Source organism: Microplitis demolitor, chromosome 8 (genome assembly GCF_026212275.2).
Source record: "Microplitis demolitor isolate Queensland-Clemson2020A chromosome 8, iyMicDemo2.1a, whole genome shotgun sequence".
Taxonomy (NCBI): domain Eukaryota; kingdom Metazoa; phylum Arthropoda; class Insecta; order Hymenoptera; family Braconidae; genus Microplitis; species Microplitis demolitor.
In genome coordinates, this window is record NC_068552.1 from 4765070 (window position 1) to 4783928 (window position 18859).

The following is an 18859-nucleotide window of genomic DNA, read 5'->3' on the forward strand; positions in this document are numbered from 1 at the left end:
TTGTAGGTCCTGGAAACAAATGCTTATGCGCGATCTTGTATCCTTCGAAATACGCTTCCTCGAATTGAACTTTATGCTGATGAACTTCAGCCAGTTTTTCTTCGTCCTCTCCTCCTTCTAATAATTCTGATTCATTTTGGTATTCTAGAAAGATTTCGCGGGTTTTCTCTACTTCAGAGAACCTTTTATTTAAGACTGGAAAGTCTTCCTCCGGATTAAACCGTTTTAAGAAATTTTCGAACATAGTTAATGAACGCTTTGCTGCACCTCGCTTACATTTTAAAGCCTTAATTTGTGCTTCAGCCATGTTTGATCAGTAATAAATACAAATAAATGATAAAAAAGATCGAAAGCAGAGCACAAATGTAAATTCTCGCGATTGCAGGAAGCAAAATATGAATGGTATGGAAAATACACGAATGGTAGGAAATATTGGTGATTCAACTGACTTACTTGTCGATAGTTGAGAAGTTGATTTATGACAATGCGTCACAATGGCGTTGAAAATCCGATGATGATTGTAAAAGCTGATGATTATGGACCTCAGGCCGGTTGCTCACTGTCCCTTGGATGAGGTTAACTCTGCCGTAAATCTGCTGATGATAAAATCTCGATTACAAGGTCTGATGCTCGAGATAAAATATGCAAAATAATTTATTGCATATAAAAGTTTTACTTTTAAGATGAGTAACTGCTTGATGAAGTGATGATCACAAACTTGATGAGTATGGTTAACACTTAAACTCTCACCATGAAAAAACGCACTAACGTAAAAGTCGGAAACGACTGTGCAATGACAGTAAAATAAATTATTTTTTATTTGCACGTTATCCGGCTCGAAGGACCAATGTTTTGTACCGCGATTAGTTTACCGCAGTAATGGCAGTAATTTGATAATGGTTGATAAGATGATTGATAGTAAATACAAAAAAATAAATGCGAGTCTGGCTCGAGTAATGAAAACCAAAAAAAAATACAATGATCTTAGGTACTTTATTTAACTGAGCTTGCTGCTCTTTACAAGTCTGGTGAGTTACTGATACAAAAAATTATATTTAAAAATGATTCAAGTTTCTTGGAGGCGGATTTATTTTAGTGGCGAAAAGTGACCAAGGAAAAATGCGAGGAAATCATTGGGCAGCTAAGGGCAAGAAGGTGGAAAGAGGGATAATGTTTCTTGCCATTGGTACTTGGCTAGGTTTGTAGGAGGGCATTTAACTGGGACCGATAGAGTTTAGGTAGAAAGGTCAGAGTTGAGCAATGCGGGTACTTGAGGACAAGGAAGTTATGATTTATGAGGGGCTTAAGGCATGAGAGCCATAATATTTTGACCGTAGAGAGAACTTTGAAAAGAAGACGGGATTGCAATTATACAAGAAAAAATTAGCTGTACAGCAGCCATTTTTATGGAGCAGATGCTTTTAACAATACTTTTAAAATAGTAACATTGGGATGTTAAGGTCTGGGAAGCAGGACTAAGTGCTTGGAAATTACCAAGTGTGCCCTAGTAATATAAAAAATCGGCTTGAGATGTATTTGCAATCGTTTTTTTAAGATAAGAAATTTCAGTGACAAAACATGAAAGTGTTGTGAAGTATAACTTAGTAACATTAAAAATATTTCCCAGAGTAATAAACTATCATTTTTTCTTAAATATAATAAATTTTGTTTGCATGAGTAAAGTTAAAAATATGTAAATGAATCGATATAAAAATAAGGTTTTGAAATAAATTATATGGGCAAGGTTGCGACGAAACAATATGAAAAAAAAAATGTTAATTAGAGCAATAGTCTCGGATTCATGACTTTTTCATGTCTCTTAATGGTTTTGCTAAGAAATCAGTCAATGGTCTTAAGCTTATAGAAAATGCATAGAATTACTTTTCAATACATTTTTTTCCGTATATATTTATCTTGAATGACATAAAATTCAAGGAAACATATTAAAAATATGAAAAAAATAGTATGATTATATTAATTTTACTGTTCGTCTATTGGTACACCAAAATAAACCCGTGCCCAGTACCGGAACAGCCAATTATATTAATGTTATCGATAGACATTAACGGTGAGTTTAATTGACTGGCTAAATCAAGTACAATATTAATTATTTCTAGAGCCCTAATATTTAATGCAGTATGTATAATTGTTATGAAAAATAGATTAAGTATAGATAAACTCTAATTTAAATCATAAAGAATAAATTTTTGTTCTTAGTTTTTTTTTTAATTATTTTTCTAGTATAACCTCAAATGATTTATTTTGTTTCTATTCTTTAGTTCAAAATATTTATTTTAATTTAATATTCAATCATTTTAAAATTTTCAATAAATTTTACATTATGGGTGTGATATAGCAGACATCAGACAAATTTAAAATTCTTAACAAATCGAGTAAAAAATTAATAATATAAAATTTTAAAAAATCCAAATTCAAAAAATTTTGAAATTAACAGTGCTTTTTCTCTAAATATTATTATTTTAATTATTTATCTTATTCATTTGTAATTTTAAAGTTCTCTGATGTCTGCTACATTCATACTCGTTTTACATTAATATTATTTAACAATAATTAATATTTTCACCACGAATAAATGCGAAAAATAACTTGTTTAATTTACTGTTCCGGTATTAGGAGAACCGAATTCCCGTATTGGGACAAGGCTATTTCAGCGTTTCGGTATTGGGTCTTTTAGGTGTCATAGAAAAAAATTTTTTTTTTATATTAAATTTAAGAAATATGACCTTATTTGATTATTTTTAAATTGGTAAATGTCTATTCTATATGATGTAATAAATCATTTTGGTTTATAATTTATTTGAATATTTTTAAAACGATAGAAATCAGTCATATACCGTTCGTCGTTCCGGTATTGAGACATTTACCTTAAGTCCACGATTTAATCGAGTTTTGACCTTGCACAATTTCAGAACAAAATTTTTCTAAGTTCCAGAATTAATTACACACGCACGCACATAATCACACACACACACACACACACACACACACACACACACACACACACACACACCGATCCGAAAACACGCACGCAAAAATTAGTACAAACATGCTTCCGCACACACACATCCGAACACACACGCACATAGTAACACACACACACACACACACACACACACAGATCTGAAACCATGCGCATATTTGCGCACACAGGCACTCGCACACACACCTCTTAATAGTTTAAAAAAACTTTTAATTCATTCCGCATACGGAGTGATTTCTTTTCAAACTCCGGAACTCCGAGTGGCAGAGTGAAATCGGATCAACATTAAATCCGAATTCATTCTTGTTTTTCGACAGTGTATCATTACAGGAGTATATTGATAATATTAACGAGCGACCTACAGTTATGTCGTGATTGTCTGAATATTGCATCAAAAATTACACAGAAAGAAATGATTTTTTGGAGTGAATAATTTTTATTTGCCCTAAGACATTTTATGCTTTAAAAATTCAAAATTTAAATTTCCTTGGAGCGAGAAAAAGTTTTCTTTAGGCAAGAAAAAATTTTTTGCGGCAAGACAATATTTCTTGGCGCGAAACAATTTTTCGAGTCCTAAAAGAATTTTTTTTTTTTTTTTTTCATTCTATAGTGAAAAATTTTTTTTGCGCCTAAAAGTCATTTTTTTTGTATATTATATATAATTTAAATTTAACAGTGTATTAAAATTTCTACTCAAAAATTTACTCTAGGATATTTTGCTTGTTTTGATTAATACTATGAAAATTTATTTGGACTAATCAATTATCAACTCGCGAACTTATTGATTCTGTTCATTGAACAAACACGAAATTCTTTAAAAAAAAGGTACACCCGGTCAAATTTTTTTCTGACAATTAATTTTTAAAAAAGTTTAACAAAAAAAAAAGAAATTTAAATAACATTTAATTATATTTACAAAAGTTATTTTTGAATGTTTAAAAACCATTTAGAAAAAAAATTTTTTTTTTAATAAAATTTTGAAAGTACCCCGTTTTGTCCTCCTATATATACTGTAAAACTAAATAAATATAAGTATTGTATAATTACCTTCAACCCCAATTTTCGACGGTATTCAGTCTTGATCTTAATAAATAAATAGTAACTTAAATGTAGTAAATTAAAATTATTTAAAAATAAATTAATATTAATTAAAACTAATTAAAATTGAATAATAAATTTAACTAAAATTACCATTCTTAAAGAGACTAATTAATATTATTTGAGAGCACTGAGATTCGGGGAATCTTAAAACTTTTTTTAAATTAAAAAAATTTTTTTAGAATAAATAAATTTTTTATTAAAAAATAGAAAAAATATTTACGAAAAATTATATACAAAATTGAAAAAAAAAAAATATATAATAAAGAAAAAATAATATGATACTTATATTCATTGCTAATATACTATTGAATATATTAATTTTTAAAAAATGCTCGCTTTTATTATTTATTTACAAAAAAAAAAAAAAAGTCAAAAAATGTATAAAAATTATTTAAATAATGATAAAATATGAGCAAAAAATAAAAAAAAAAATAATTGGACGTATATGTGTCCTTATTTTAAGTTAATTAATAAGAAATTTTAAATATATACATGATCACCATTAGTAAAAGAAAATATATAAGATATTTACAATTTAGCACTATATGAGTGCATGGGGTTCCTTTACATGATGGAACAGAGCCCAGACTTCTCGTGGCTTTTTGAAACTGGCGGCATCACCCACAATGATGTCTGCTGAAGATTTGGCTTCACACGCTTAGGAACCTTGATCAGTTCCACCTCCTTCTCCACGACTGGTTCAGGCACCGGGACCACCTTCTTCCTGGGCACCATTCTCGTCTTTATATTGACGGTAATGTTCGTTTTAACCCGTTCAACGTTCACTGGACGAAAAATGAGATTACCGTCGATTTCACATGTCGGCAAAAACGTGTTGGACGGAGTCACTTCACTTGATTCCTCGATTTTGATTTTTTTGTATTGAGCACCATGCTCAATATCAAAACTATCAGCGGACCGTTTGGATGCAGATTGTGGACTTGAAGAAATACACTTGATGTCACCCATAATGATTTGATATAAACTTGAATGATCGTTACGTTAACAAAAGCTTGGAGTTTAAGATTTAGGTTATATTCAGAAACAACTTGGTTCGAGTTTGAAACTGAATGATGTTAAAATTTTAAGGACCGATGTTTAACTAGACTGCAATACTTCCAGGAAGGGGGAGGGGTCGGATCTAATGGGACATTTGCACCTAAACATCAGTAATGGATGCTTTACGTCGTCCATTACCTTCTCATTTAGACCTATTTTAATATTAATCCCAAGAATTTGTGCTGAAAAGAAAACGGATTACCCGGCGACATAATTATACATGCGTATGTCTGCTGCTTTCTCTAGGAAAAAGTACATTGTATTTAGGTACAGGTATAGAACATTAGAGGTAATGACATTTTGAAACCATTTAATATTGGGTACATTATTTATATAATATCACCTTTAACCAAAACACATCTATACTTATACAAATCGCCCTAATGAATAACTTAAGTAGTACATATGTCTAGCGTCTATAGTGATCAATTGGTAAATAATTGAGGATTAAAACGTTTATGAATATCCATTTTGTGAAAGAATGAATTCATAATATTTTGTACAACAAATGCGTCAATGGAATTCCATAAGTTTTTATTGGATTCTAATAAATTTTTGTTTTTTCACCCCTTAAAAAAAGTTTCTTATAATTATTTGAAATTTTTTTACTGAACCAATAAAAAAATTATAAATTTTTGTTAAAAATTGCTTTTTTTATATTAAATAGCTATAATTTCTTCAAAATTTGACTGATTGAGATCTTTTTTCTCGAAATTTTTGTTTTCAAATGTACATTTCGATAAAAAATATCAAAAAATTATTGTATTCTATCTTCTTTGTTTTTTGTTTTTTAGATTTTTGGAAAAAATCAAAAATTTTTCAATATTTACCATTTCTGATTTTTTTTTGTTATGTAAAACCTTGACATTTACTGCAAATCATCAAATTATTACAAAGTGATATTTTTTCGAATTAGATTTTCTTTTCCAAATAAAAAAAAACTTTCAAAACTATCATTATTTCTTATAACACCATTTTGGCAATTCTTGAAAGTGCTCAGGTAACTTCTAAATTTCGAAAAAAAAAAAATGAAAACAATAATTTTAAATAGTAGTCGTTGAAAAAATTTGATTTTTTTTTAATTATATCAAGTCAAAAAGTAGAAGAACGTTCTGAATAATTTTTTTGTATTTTTTGGAAAAAAAAAATACAATCCAAAAAAAAATCATTCTGAAAAAACTGGAGCATTTGCAGGAAATGTCAAAGTTTTATATAAAAAAAAAAAATCGAAAATCAAATATGATAAACCGAAAAATTTTTGATTTCTTTTAAAAATCTATAAAAGAAAACAAAGAAGATAGGACGCAATAATTTTTTTGTATTTTTTTTCGAAAAGGACATTCAACAAAAAAAATTTTTGATCAAAAGATCCCATCAGTCAAATTTTGAAAAAATTATAGCTATTTAAAATACAAAAAAAACAATTTTTACTGAAGATTTATAGCTTTTTCATTGATTAAGTAAAAAAAGTTTCAAAAATTATGAAAAACGTTTTTGATGAGGTAGAAAAAGAGTAAAAATTTTGAGCTAAATCTAAAGTGGCCGGGTTCACAAGTGATTAATTTGGCGTGAAGTGCCCCATACGTTAAACATACCAAAAAAAAGTTGTTTCGATAAATATATAATTAATATATTGCAGCAATATATATTTTTTTTCTATATATTATTAGGTGTACAAAAAAGTTCTACCCGTTTTTCAAAGATGGAGTTATCTAACAGCTATTTATAGGTTAGCTATGAATACGTATATGTACATGCACAGTTGTTTGTACTCTTTAAATTCATCAAACTTTTAATATATTAATCTTCGATATATATATTTTTTTATTAAGTTAAAAATGGAAGTAAGTAATGAGCATATCCGCCATTGTCTTTTATATGAATTTCATCAAGGAAAAAGTGCGGCTGAAGCTTAAAGAATAATCTGTGCAACTTATGGTGACAGTGTTATTGATGACAGTACTTGTCGAAGATGGTTTCGGAAATTCACAAACGGAGATTTTAATTTAAATGATAAACCACGCTCTGGAAGACCTTCAACAATCAGTGACGAGAAATTGGAAGAATTACTGAATCAAGATTCTGCACAAACACAACAAGAACTTGCGAACAAGTTAAACGTTACTCAACAAGCTATTTCTGAAAGATTACATGCTTTAGGTAAGATTAAAAAAGAAGGAAAATGGGTACCTCATGAATTAACTCCAGAACAACGAGAGAGACGAGTTGACGACTGCGTGTCGTTGCTTTCACGACATAAAAAAAAAAGTTTTTTGTGGAAACTTGTAACAGGGGACGAAAAGTGGGTTTACTATGAGAATCCTAAACTTCGAAAACATTGGGTAGACCCAGGACAAGCAACGTCATCAACACCAAAACGTAATGTTTTTGGGAAAAAAATATTGCTTTGTATTTGGTGGGATGAGTGGGGCGTGCTATATTATGAGTTACTCAAACCAGGAGAAACCATTACTGGAGAACGCTACAGTTGTCAATTAAAAAAATTAGCAGATGAAATCAACAGTAAAAGGCGATTTGCGGGACAAAAACCTCGACCAGTGATACTGCTGCATGATAACGCCAGGCCTCATAGAAGTTCAATCGTCCGTCACACTATAAATGATTTACAGTCGGAAGTTTTACCGCACCCGGCGCATTCACCAGACCTTGCACCGTGTGATTTTCACCTATTCCGTTCATTGCAAAATTACTTGGCTGACAAACACTTACAAAATGAAAACGAAATGCAAAAAACAATAGATGATTTCATTTCGACAAAAGATCAAGCCTTTTATCGCCGTGGGATCCATCAGTTGCCTGAGCGTTGGCAAAGGGAAGTAGATGCTGATGGTGGTTATTTTGATTAAAATTTATATTTTATTTAAAATTTTTAAATATATTTTATTTTGACAAAAAACGGGTAGAACTTTTTTGTACACCTAATATCATACATTAATGCGGCAAAACTATAAATACTATTTTATATATTGTTCGACATATAACATTATAACATCCATATATTTTAAATCATATTTTTTTGCATAAAGTTTTTTGATGCGGGCCTACATATGTGTACGCATAGGAATAAATAGTAGGGAAGACCGGAACAAGATGGCTCATCCACGGCACGAGAGACAACTTTGAAAATTTAACAGAAGAAAATATTTTTTTTCATGGTTAAGTCTAAGATCACGTCTCGATTTATGGATTTGATATAATTTACAAATTCCCTCTCTATTAACAAACATAAATATATTCAAAATATATCTTGGGATACATAAAAAAAAATATTCCTGATTAAAAAAAAAATGATATGAAATGATTCGAGACAATTCGAAATGATTTAAGATAAGTTGAATGCGGACTAAAATATAAATATACACCTAGCTTGAATAAATTCATTTTTTTCAATCAGACGGATAAAAATGTAAAAATATATATATTATATTTTTTTTTCTTCATGATATACTGATATCTTTGTTATAATTTTATATATACAATTATTAAATAATTTATTTTTAATTTTCATACATGTAAGTTCAATATATTCTAAGATAGATTGTGAATATATTTAAAACATATAAGTACAAAAATCGGCCAAAAGGTTGCTATTAGAAACATATTTTTTTTCATACGTAAAATATAGACTTTTTATATTTTGACATATTTTTTTATAAATTTTCCCATAGGGGTGACTTCACGTAACGTGAGTGGTCAGCGCAGTGAGTAGCAATATTTAGACGAAGCATTAAATGCATCATCCCTTATAACACATACAATAAATACTCGGAAAATTCGATCGACTTTTTTTTTCAATCTAACAATTTTTTTCAACAATAATAAATACCGTCTCTAAAATTTTTTAAAATTCAATGAATACTTATAAAATTTCATCAGCTCATTCGTTTGTACAAAGTATTGTGAAATCATTCTTTCGATGAATGGATTACCATAAACGTTTTAATCCTAACTTAGTTACCAATTGTTCACTACAGACGCCAGACAGATAAAATACTTAAGTTATTTATTAGGGTGATTTGTAAAAGTATACATATATTTTGGTCAATAGATAATATCATATAAACAAGGTACCCAATATTTAATGGTTTCAAAATATCATTACTTCAAATGTTCTATACCTGTACTTCAATACAATGTACGTTTTTTTCTCGAGTAAGCAGCAGACATACGGGTATACCCGGGTCGAAAAATTTGATCTGTTATTAATCAACTAAAAATTTTAGGTTAATTTTATTAAATTTTATTTTTTATTTATACAGTCGAGTCTCGTTATGAGTTCCCTCGTTATGAGTTCGTGAACCAGGATTTCCACGGAAGACCTTCCCCCTCCACAACGTGAAAAAACAATTAATTTCAGAGTTTCGATATGAGACCGTATATTCATGAAAAGAAATTAAGAGTTTATTTACCATATTAGTCCTATTATTTGTTTATAAGCAAGACACTGTATAGCTGTATTATTATAAAAAACATAACACTCAAGTCAAATGGACTCATAACGAGATACTGGAAACAATCACGTACACACTCACGGGCTAAAAAAGTAGGGGAAGTTCAACTCACGACTGCCGCCTGCGCTGACAGAGTGGGGGTACACAAATTCTTAGAATTATATTCCCTTACACCCCTTTATGCGGGTTCATAACGAGACTCGACTGTATTTAATTAATATGTGAATTTTAATCTAGTTTTGCCCTTACTATTCCTTATTTAGACTATTTTCAGACTTATTTTCAATCATTTTCAGTCTGTTTTTATTCTTATTCACGTCACAATCCGACTTTTTCTGTCAATTATTTTTAGTCTGATTTTGATCAATATTCGATCAAAAAAAGATTAAAATTTTTTTTTCATAATTATAATGATAAACAATAAAAACAAAAAATTAATGAAAGTTTGATATTTTTTTACACATTGATATAAAATAATATTCATTTAATAAATAAATTAGCCTCAACTAACATATAGATATTACTTAAAAAAAATTTAACTTCATCCTCCTCCTTTACTTCTGATAATGCATCCAAGTAACTGAGACTTTTTTGAACATACATTTTGAGAAAAATCAATTATTTTTCTCTGGCTTCTACCTCCAACTCATTCAGTTCCTTATCATCATCTGTTAGATATTTTTATAAATACAGAAATTTATTATTATAACTTCATATTCAAAAAGAAAGAGAATCTCAATTTATAGGATAATTGGTGAAAAACTTTGCCTCAAAAAAATGAATTATTCTAAGAAACTCAAAGATTGTGCGACACTGAGTAATCTTAATTTGAAAAAAAACATTGCGTGACAAAAATTTTTTCAATTCTTTGCTTTATTAAAAGTGATAAATAAAAGCAATAAATTTGAATTCAAAAACTAATAAAAAAAGGAATAAATATTTCCATTTATGGACAAAATTAATTACTACATGATTTATTAAAAATAACAAGAATAAATAAAGTTCAATTAAACTTACTGCTCAGGGAAAGTGATTCAGGAGCATCTAGATATAGAGGATTATTTCAATTTTCTTGATATTTAAAACGTGCTGTTACTATTTCGTATTCCAATATCACAGAGGAATATTTTGATACGGTTTTGAATGTCTAAATATTTTTCGACTTTATCCAGTGAATTGAAGAAATTTTTGTTGAGATTTTAACGGCAATTTGACTACTTTCGTTAAATATTATTAATATTCTATCAAGACAACTAAAAAGTATAGCTCTCGAATAATCATTAACTGTCGACATTTTTAAACAAAAGACACTAAGCAAATAGTAAACAAAAAAAAAATTCATTCTAGATCTTAGAATACTTTTTTTATTTGAAAACTTAATCATTGAGTTCAGAAATAAGATGTAAAATAGATTTTAGAAAATATGTGTTTTGTACCGCGATTAGTTTACCGCAGTAATAGCAGTAATTTGATAATGGTTGATGAGATGATTGATAGTAAATACAAAAAATAAATGCGAGTCTGGCTCGACTAATGAAAACCAAAAAAAATCCAATGATCTTAGGTACTTTATTTAACTGAGCTTGCTGCTCTTTACAAGTCTGATGAGTTACTGATACAAAAAATTATATTTGAAAATAATTCAAGTTTTTTGGAGGCGGATTTATTTAAGTGGCGAAAAGTGACCAAGGAAAAATGCGAGGAAATCATTGGGCAGCTAAGGGCAAGAAGGTAGAAACAGGCATAATGTTTCTTGTTATTGGTACTTGGCTAGGTTTGTAGGAAGGCATTTAACTGGGACCGATGGAGTTTAGGTAGAAAGGTCAGAGTTGAGCAATGCGGGTACTTGAGGACAAGGAAGTTATGATTTATGAGGGGCTTAACGGATTAGAGCTATATTATTTTGACCGTAGAGAGAACTTTGGAAAGGAGACGGGATTGCAATTATACAAGAAAAAATTAGCTGTACAGCAGCCATTTTTATGGAGCAGATGCTTTTAACAATACTTTTAAAATAGTAACATTGGGATGTTAAGGTCTGGGAAGCAGGACTAAGTGCTTGGAAATTCCCAAGTGTGCCCTAGTAATGTAAAAAATCGGCTTAAAATGTATTTGCAATCGTTTCCTTAAGATAAGAAATTTCAGTGACAAAACATGGAAGTGTTGTAAAATATAACTTAGTAAGATTAAAAATATTTCCCAGAGTAATAAACTATCATTTTTTCTTAAATATAATAAATTTTGTTTGCATGAGTAAAGTTAAAAATATGTAAATGAATCAATATAAAAATAAGGTTTTAAATTAAATTATATGGCAAGGTTGCGACGAAACATGCTGCCCCCCTTGAACTATTCAGTTCAATCTTGATGAGCTGTGGAGTCGTCTTCGAATGGTAGCGGGCACAGCTTCTTGGTGCAGCGCTCGTATTCTCCTTTAGCGGTTTTGATCGTCGCGGCTCGTACGACACCGTCTCGACCGGGATGAACTGCAATAATGCGACCTACGGGCAATTGAAGCGGTGGCAGATGGTCTTCTGAAATCAAAACCAGCGTGCCTACTTCTAAATTGGATGATTATTGGCAATGAGACGGACGCATGATGAGCTGATGCAGGTACTCCTTGTACCATCGCTTCCAAAAGTGTTGCGTCATTTGTTGAGCATGCTGCCACGCATACAACCAGTTAGACTGGGTGTCAGTGAAATTAACCTGTGGAAAAGTTGTCAGTGGACCACCAATAAGGAAATGGCCGGGTGTTAAAGGCAGGAGGTCGTTAGGATCGGATGATAATGGGGATATCGGACAAGAATTTAGTATTGCCTCTATTTCTATAAGGTACGTTTCCAACTGATCGTAGGTTAACAGAGTATCTCCTACAGTTCTTATAAAATGTTTTTTAAAGGATTTAACTGCGGCCTCCCAGAGCCGTCCAAAATGAGGTGCCCTGGGGGGGGGGGGGATAAAATGCCAATTAATCTTTCGTTGATGCATAAAATGCTGCATTGGAGTTTTATGTTCTGAGGAATCAAGCAAAGCGTATAGCTCATTGAGCTCACGACTGGCACCTACAAAATTGGTACCATTGTCTGAATAAATATCGGTAGACTTTCCACGCGTTGCAAAACGGCGCTTGATGCTGGCTATAAATGCCTCCGTAGTAAGATCGTTGACTAATTCGTAGTGAACCGCTTTCGTAGACATACATACCTAAACAGCGACATAGACCTTGAGTTTTTGACGATTACGATGCCTTCATTCTTTCATATATAGCGGCCCACAGTAATCTACTCCAACGTGCAGGAAAGGACGTGATTGGGATACCCGATAGGAAGGTAAATCGCCCATAATGTGATCAGCAAGCTTAGGTTTGGCTCGAAAACATTTTAAACATTGATATATGATTTTCCGAGTAATGTTACGACTGTTTAGAGGCCAGTAAACTTGGCGCAAAGAGTACAAAGTAGTTTGAGTCCCGGCGTGATTTAGGCGTACGTGTTCTTCGCGTATGATAGTGCGTGTGATGTGGTGATCACTGGGAAGTACCATTGGATGACGCTGCCCCTCAGGTAACTCCGATAAAGCAAGTCTGCCGCCTACCCGTAGAAGGCCATTGGAGTCAAGGAAGGGATTTAAGGGAATTAATTTACTACCATCGCGGATAGGAATACCCTTCTTCAAACAATTTATTTCGGTAGCAAAAGAAGCCATCTGGACCATTTTGACTATGGCATCACGGGCAGCCTTCATTTCTACAGGAGTTAAGTGGTCGCGCATACGCTGAGGCTCCTCGCATCTTAAGTTATTAATAAAGCGAAGAAGGTGAGCGACGAGGCGAGTTGCCTTTTCAAATGATTCGTATCGCTCAATCAAATTATGACCGCGTAATTCTAGCTTCATGCAAGTGGTGATGGAGATATCAGGTTTCAAGTCAGGCAGATCGATATGAGCTAAAATAGTCTTAGGCCACAATACTTGCTCCTTCCAAAGCCAGGAAGGACCTCGTTGCCAGATCTCTCCTTGGACGAATTCAGATGGAAGTTGGCCGCAAGATACAAGATCCGCAGGGTTATCAAGTGAGGCAACATGACGCTAATGGCAAGCGCTTGTTAGTCTCTGAATTTCAGCAACGCGATTTGAGACAAATGTTTTTGAGCGATGCGGGGGAGTGTTTAGCCAATGCAAGGCTATTGTAGAATCAGACCACAAAAAAATCTCATCGATGTTAATTAAGATTGCTTGTTGTACTGTATGGAATAAGCGAGCAAGTAAAAGAGCACCGCAAAGCTCTAGGCGAGGCAATGAAATCGAGCTTACCGGAGCCACTCGAGATTTAGAACAAATTAATTTTACGTGAATCTTGTCATCTTGATCCACCGATCGTAAGTAAAGGCAGGCACCGTACGCCTTTTCGCTGGCATCACAGAAACCATGCATTTGAACGTTAATTGAGTCAGCAATGGTAATGCAACGACCGAAACGTAGATCAGAAATTAATGGAAGCTGCTCCACATAAGCAGACCATGACGTGTGCAAGTCGACTGGAACTGATTCGTCCCACGCCACGCCAGTTTTCCATAATGATTGCATAATTATTTTTGCATGTAATATGACGGGACCTAGCAAGCCCAAAGGATCGAACAATTTGGCTATCTGAGATAAAATGGAGCGTTTAGTGACTGTTTTTAGCTTACAGACATTTACGCTATAGAATATGCTGTCCTCTCTGGCGTTCCAATGAATGCCTAGAGTTTTGATAGACGTGCCTGGGTCAAGTGACATATGAGTCGTGACTGGGTGCTCGTCGCACTTATATAAGAGAGAGGGCTCATTTGAAGCCCACTTTCGTAAGTTGAAGCCACCTTTTTTCAAAATTTCGTTCAGGTCATAACGTAACACTTCAGCTTCCGGAATAGTATTTGTGCGAGTAAGAAGGTCGTCAACGTAGAAATCGCGCTTTAGGGCTACGGCAGCGTGAGGATAATCATGACCCTCGTCGCTAGCGAGCTGCTGCAGAGAACGAATGGCAAGATGAGAAGCGCATGCTGTGCCGTAAGTGACGGTATTAAGTATGTACGTAGAAATAGGTTTAGAAGGATTGACTCAAAATAATATCTTTTGATATTTGGTATCGTCAGGATGTACCCGAATTTGACGGTACATTTTCTCTATATCTGCAGTAAGAACAATAGTATGAGACCGATATCGAATAAGCAAAATAAATAAGTCGTCCTGCAGCTTGGGGCCGACCATGAGAGCGTCATTTAGGGATATTTCGCTAGAAGTTTTAGCAGAACCGTCAAAGATGACCCGAGTTTTGGTAGTCAGGCTGTCTTTTTTAACTACAGCGTGGTGAGGAAGATAAAAGTCCGAGTGCTCAACATTTGACTCGGTTGCAAGCGACATGTGACCCAAATCTAGATATTCTTGCAAAAAGGCAGTGTACTCATTTCCAATTTCTTTATCTTGCACCAAACGTTTCTCAAGTGATTGAAAACGCCGCAAGGCTGAAGGGTATGAAGCACCAAGTTTGTTTACATTATTGTTAAATTGCAGCCGAACCATGTATCGACCGGTAGTATCTCTGGTAGTATTGCGAAGAAAATGCTCCTCACACAACTGCTCTTCAGGGGACAGAACTTTTGCCGCGGAAAGCTCTTCTATTTCCCAAAATCGGGTGAGATTAGTATCATTAACTTGGTTGTTGAAAATAAGATGGCATGATAAATTTGGTTTCTTAAACGAGGAATTTAAACCACCAGCGACCACCCACCCAAGCTGAGTTTTTTGCAAAATGGCCTCCGGCTGATATTTCAATTTAATTTGTCCGACACTTAAAAGCTTGTAAAAAAGATTGACTCCTATAAGTGCATCTACTGAGGAAGGTTTACAAAACTCTGGATCAGCTAAAACGATATTTTTCGGTATTTCTAGCCCAGTGAGATCAATAGGAGCCGACGGCATTGCTTTGCTAATTTGCGGAATTATCAAAAACTCAATATTTTTAGAAAATTTATTGAATCGCGATTTTATGATAGCGCGAGTGGCGTGCTTGATATTTGTACTTAGATCGTCGACACCACTGACCGATATGTTAACTTCAGTTCGGTCAAGCTTTAGAAAGTTAGCTGTAGCTTCAGTCATAAAATGAGCCTGGGAACCGGAATCCAAAAAAACTCTGCATGCCTTTGAAATTCCTTGTGGATTCACGATATCCACTATGGCGGTGGCCAGTAGGGCCTCGGAGGATACAAGCGCGTGCAAGTTGACGCGAGAAGTCTGCGACTGCGCACTTGAGTCACTCTGACTGGCTGTATTAATTTGATTGATGCTATTGTGATTATTATGATTGTTATGGTTACCATTGTTATAATTATTATTTTTATAGTTATTTCCGCTATTTTTTTGAGAGGAAGCGTTGAGCTTTTCAAAATGCAGAAGCGTATTATGACGCTAGCCACAGATGCGACATTCGCTAGCAGTACATTGAGACGATTGGTGGGTATTACGCAAACAGTTAGTGCACCAACCGTTCCTTTTGGCAGTTTCATACCTGGCGAATGGAGTTAAAACGGTAAATTTGGCGCAGGAATTAATGTAATGATTATCGTCTAAACAGTGAAGACAACTGCCAGGAGATACCTCTAACGCGAAAGCTTGTTTTGGCTGTGACGGAGCTCGAGAGTTAGATTTTTGGCTGTCTGGCTTCCAACTATACGCCTGAGCACGCGTGGCTTCGAATTGAGCACGCCGTGCTAAAAAAGCAATAAATTGATCGATGGTGGGATTAGGATAGCTAATGCTATGTTCCTCCCATCGATCACGAAGCGAATTTGGTAATTTATTACGAAGAATAACCACCAGAATGGAGTTCCACCCATCAATAGGCTCTCCTAAAGTTTTGAGAGCACGCAAATTTTTTTGTAAATGATCCACGAAAGCTTGCGTTGAAAACTCTTTTGATATTTGAGAAATATCCAGTATTGCTTGAATATATTTTTCCCGCATTAGCTTTCTGTTATCATAACGATCTTTTAGTAAATTCCAAGCCAGCTCATAATTTTGAGCTGAGGCTTCAATGGAAGAGATTACACTAGCCGCTTCTCCTACCAAACAGCTTTTTAAATGATATAATTTACGAATCGGGGGAATATGTTTATCTCCATGGATAAAGGATTCAAATAAATCATGAAAACCTATCCATTCGTCGAAGGCCCCACCGAATTTAGGCAGTTCCACAGAAGGCAAACCGAAGTAGTTGGGGTTATAATAACTTGGTGTGGCGATGACGGAGTGGTCTGAATGCGGAGCAGATGATTCGCGTGTTCGATTGTGATGTGACATTTGCTCCGTAGCGGGCAGAGGAAAGGATTCACGCGCTTGATTTTAATGTGCGATTTGTTCATGAATGCCCGGAGAAGCTAATTTACGCGTCTGAGATTGTGTTGAAATTTGTTCGTGATCACCCGGCGATCCAGGATTGATATTTGCTGGCAATTGATTTAAATTAGCAGATATAATTGGTGGATTAAGAATAGAAATTTCCGGAATAGAGGATGCGGTTGGAGCAGAACTTGTAGGTCCTGGAAACAAATGCTTACGCGCGATCTTGTATCCTTCGAAATAGGCTTCCTCGAATTGAACTTTATGCTGATAAACTTCAGCCAGTTTTTCATCGTCCTCTCCTCCTTCTAATAATTCTGATTCATTTTGGTATTCTAGAAAGATTTCGCGGGTTTTCTCTAATTCAGAGAACCCTTTATTTAAGACTGGACAGTCTTCCTCCGGATTAAACCGTTTTAAGAAATTTTCGAACATAGTTAATGAACGCTTTGCTGCACCTCGCTTACATTTTAAAGGCTTAATTTGTGCTTCGGCCATGTTTGATCAGTAATAAATACAAATAAATGATAAAAAAGATCGAAAGCAGAGCACAAATGTGAATTCTCGCGATTGCAGGATCAAAATATGAATGGTATGGAAAATACACTAATGGTAGGAAATATTGGTGATTCAACTGACTTACTCGTCGATAGTTGAGAAGTTGATTTATGACAATGCGTCACAATGGCGTTGAAAATCCGATGATGATTGTAAAAGCTGATGATTATGGACCTCAGGCCGGTTGCTCACTGTCCCTTGGATGAGGTTAACTATGCCGTAAAGCTGCTAATGATAAAATCTCGATTACAAGGTCTGATGCTCGAGATAAAATATGCAAAATAATTTATTGCATATAAAAGTTTCACTTTTGAGATGAGTAACTGCTTGATGAAGTGATGATCACAAACTTGATGAGTATGGTTAACACTTAAACTCTCACCATGAAAAAACGCACTTACGTAAAAGTCGGAAACGACTGTGCAATTACAGTAAAATAAATTATTTTTTATTTGCACGTTATCCGGCTCGAAGGACCAATGTTTTGTACCGCAATTAGTTTACCGCAGTAATGGCAGTAATTTGATAATGGTTGATGAGATGATTGATAGTAAATACAAAAAAATAAATGCGAGTCTGGCTCGAGTAATGAAAACCAAAAAAAATACAATGATCTTAGGTACTTTATTTAACTGAGCTTGCTGCTCTATACAAGTCTGGTGAGTTACTGATACAAAAAGTTATATTTAGAAATAATTCAAGTTTTTTTGAGGCGGATTTATTTTAGTGGCGAAAAGTGACCAAGGAAAAATGCGAGGAAATCATTGGGCAGCTAAGGGCAAGAAGGTAGAAACAGGCATAATGTTTCTTGTTATTGGTACTTGGCTAGGTTTGTAGGAAGGCATTTAACTGGGACCGATGGAGTTTAGGTAGAAAGGTCAGAGTTGAGCAATGCGGGTACTTGAGGACAAGGAAGTTATGATTTATGAGGGGCTTAACGGATTAGAGCTATATTATTTTGACCGTAGAGAGAACTTTGGAAAGGAGACGGGATTGCAATTATACAAGAAAAAATTAGCTGTACAGCAGCCATTTTTATGGAGCAGATGCTTTTAACAATACTTTTAAAATAGTAACATTGGGATGTTAAGGTCTGGGAAGCAGGACTAAGTGCTTGGAAATTCCCAAGTGTGCCCTAGTAATATAAAAAATCGGCTTAAAATGTATTTGCAATCGTTTCCTTAAGATGAGAAATTTCAGTGACAAAACATGAAAGTGTTGTAAAATATAACTTAGTAAGATTAAAAATATTTCCCAGAGTAATAAACTATTATTTTTTCTTAAATAT

General features: G+C 33.7%; 1 protein-coding gene across 1 annotated transcript; it reads right to left on the reverse strand.

Annotated features, from left to right (window-relative positions):
- Positions 1-14733: 14733 nt before the first annotated feature.
- LOC128668428 (uncharacterized) lies at positions 14734-16974 on the reverse strand. Its single transcript, XM_053741378.1, has 2 exons — positions 16184-16974; positions 14734-15961 (listed from the first exon to the last, which is right to left on the reverse strand). Exons 1-2 carry the CDS (start codon positions 16972-16974, stop codon positions 14734-14736), a joined length of 2019 nt encoding a protein of 672 aa, XP_053597353.1.
- Positions 16975-18859: the final 1885 nt, after the last annotated feature.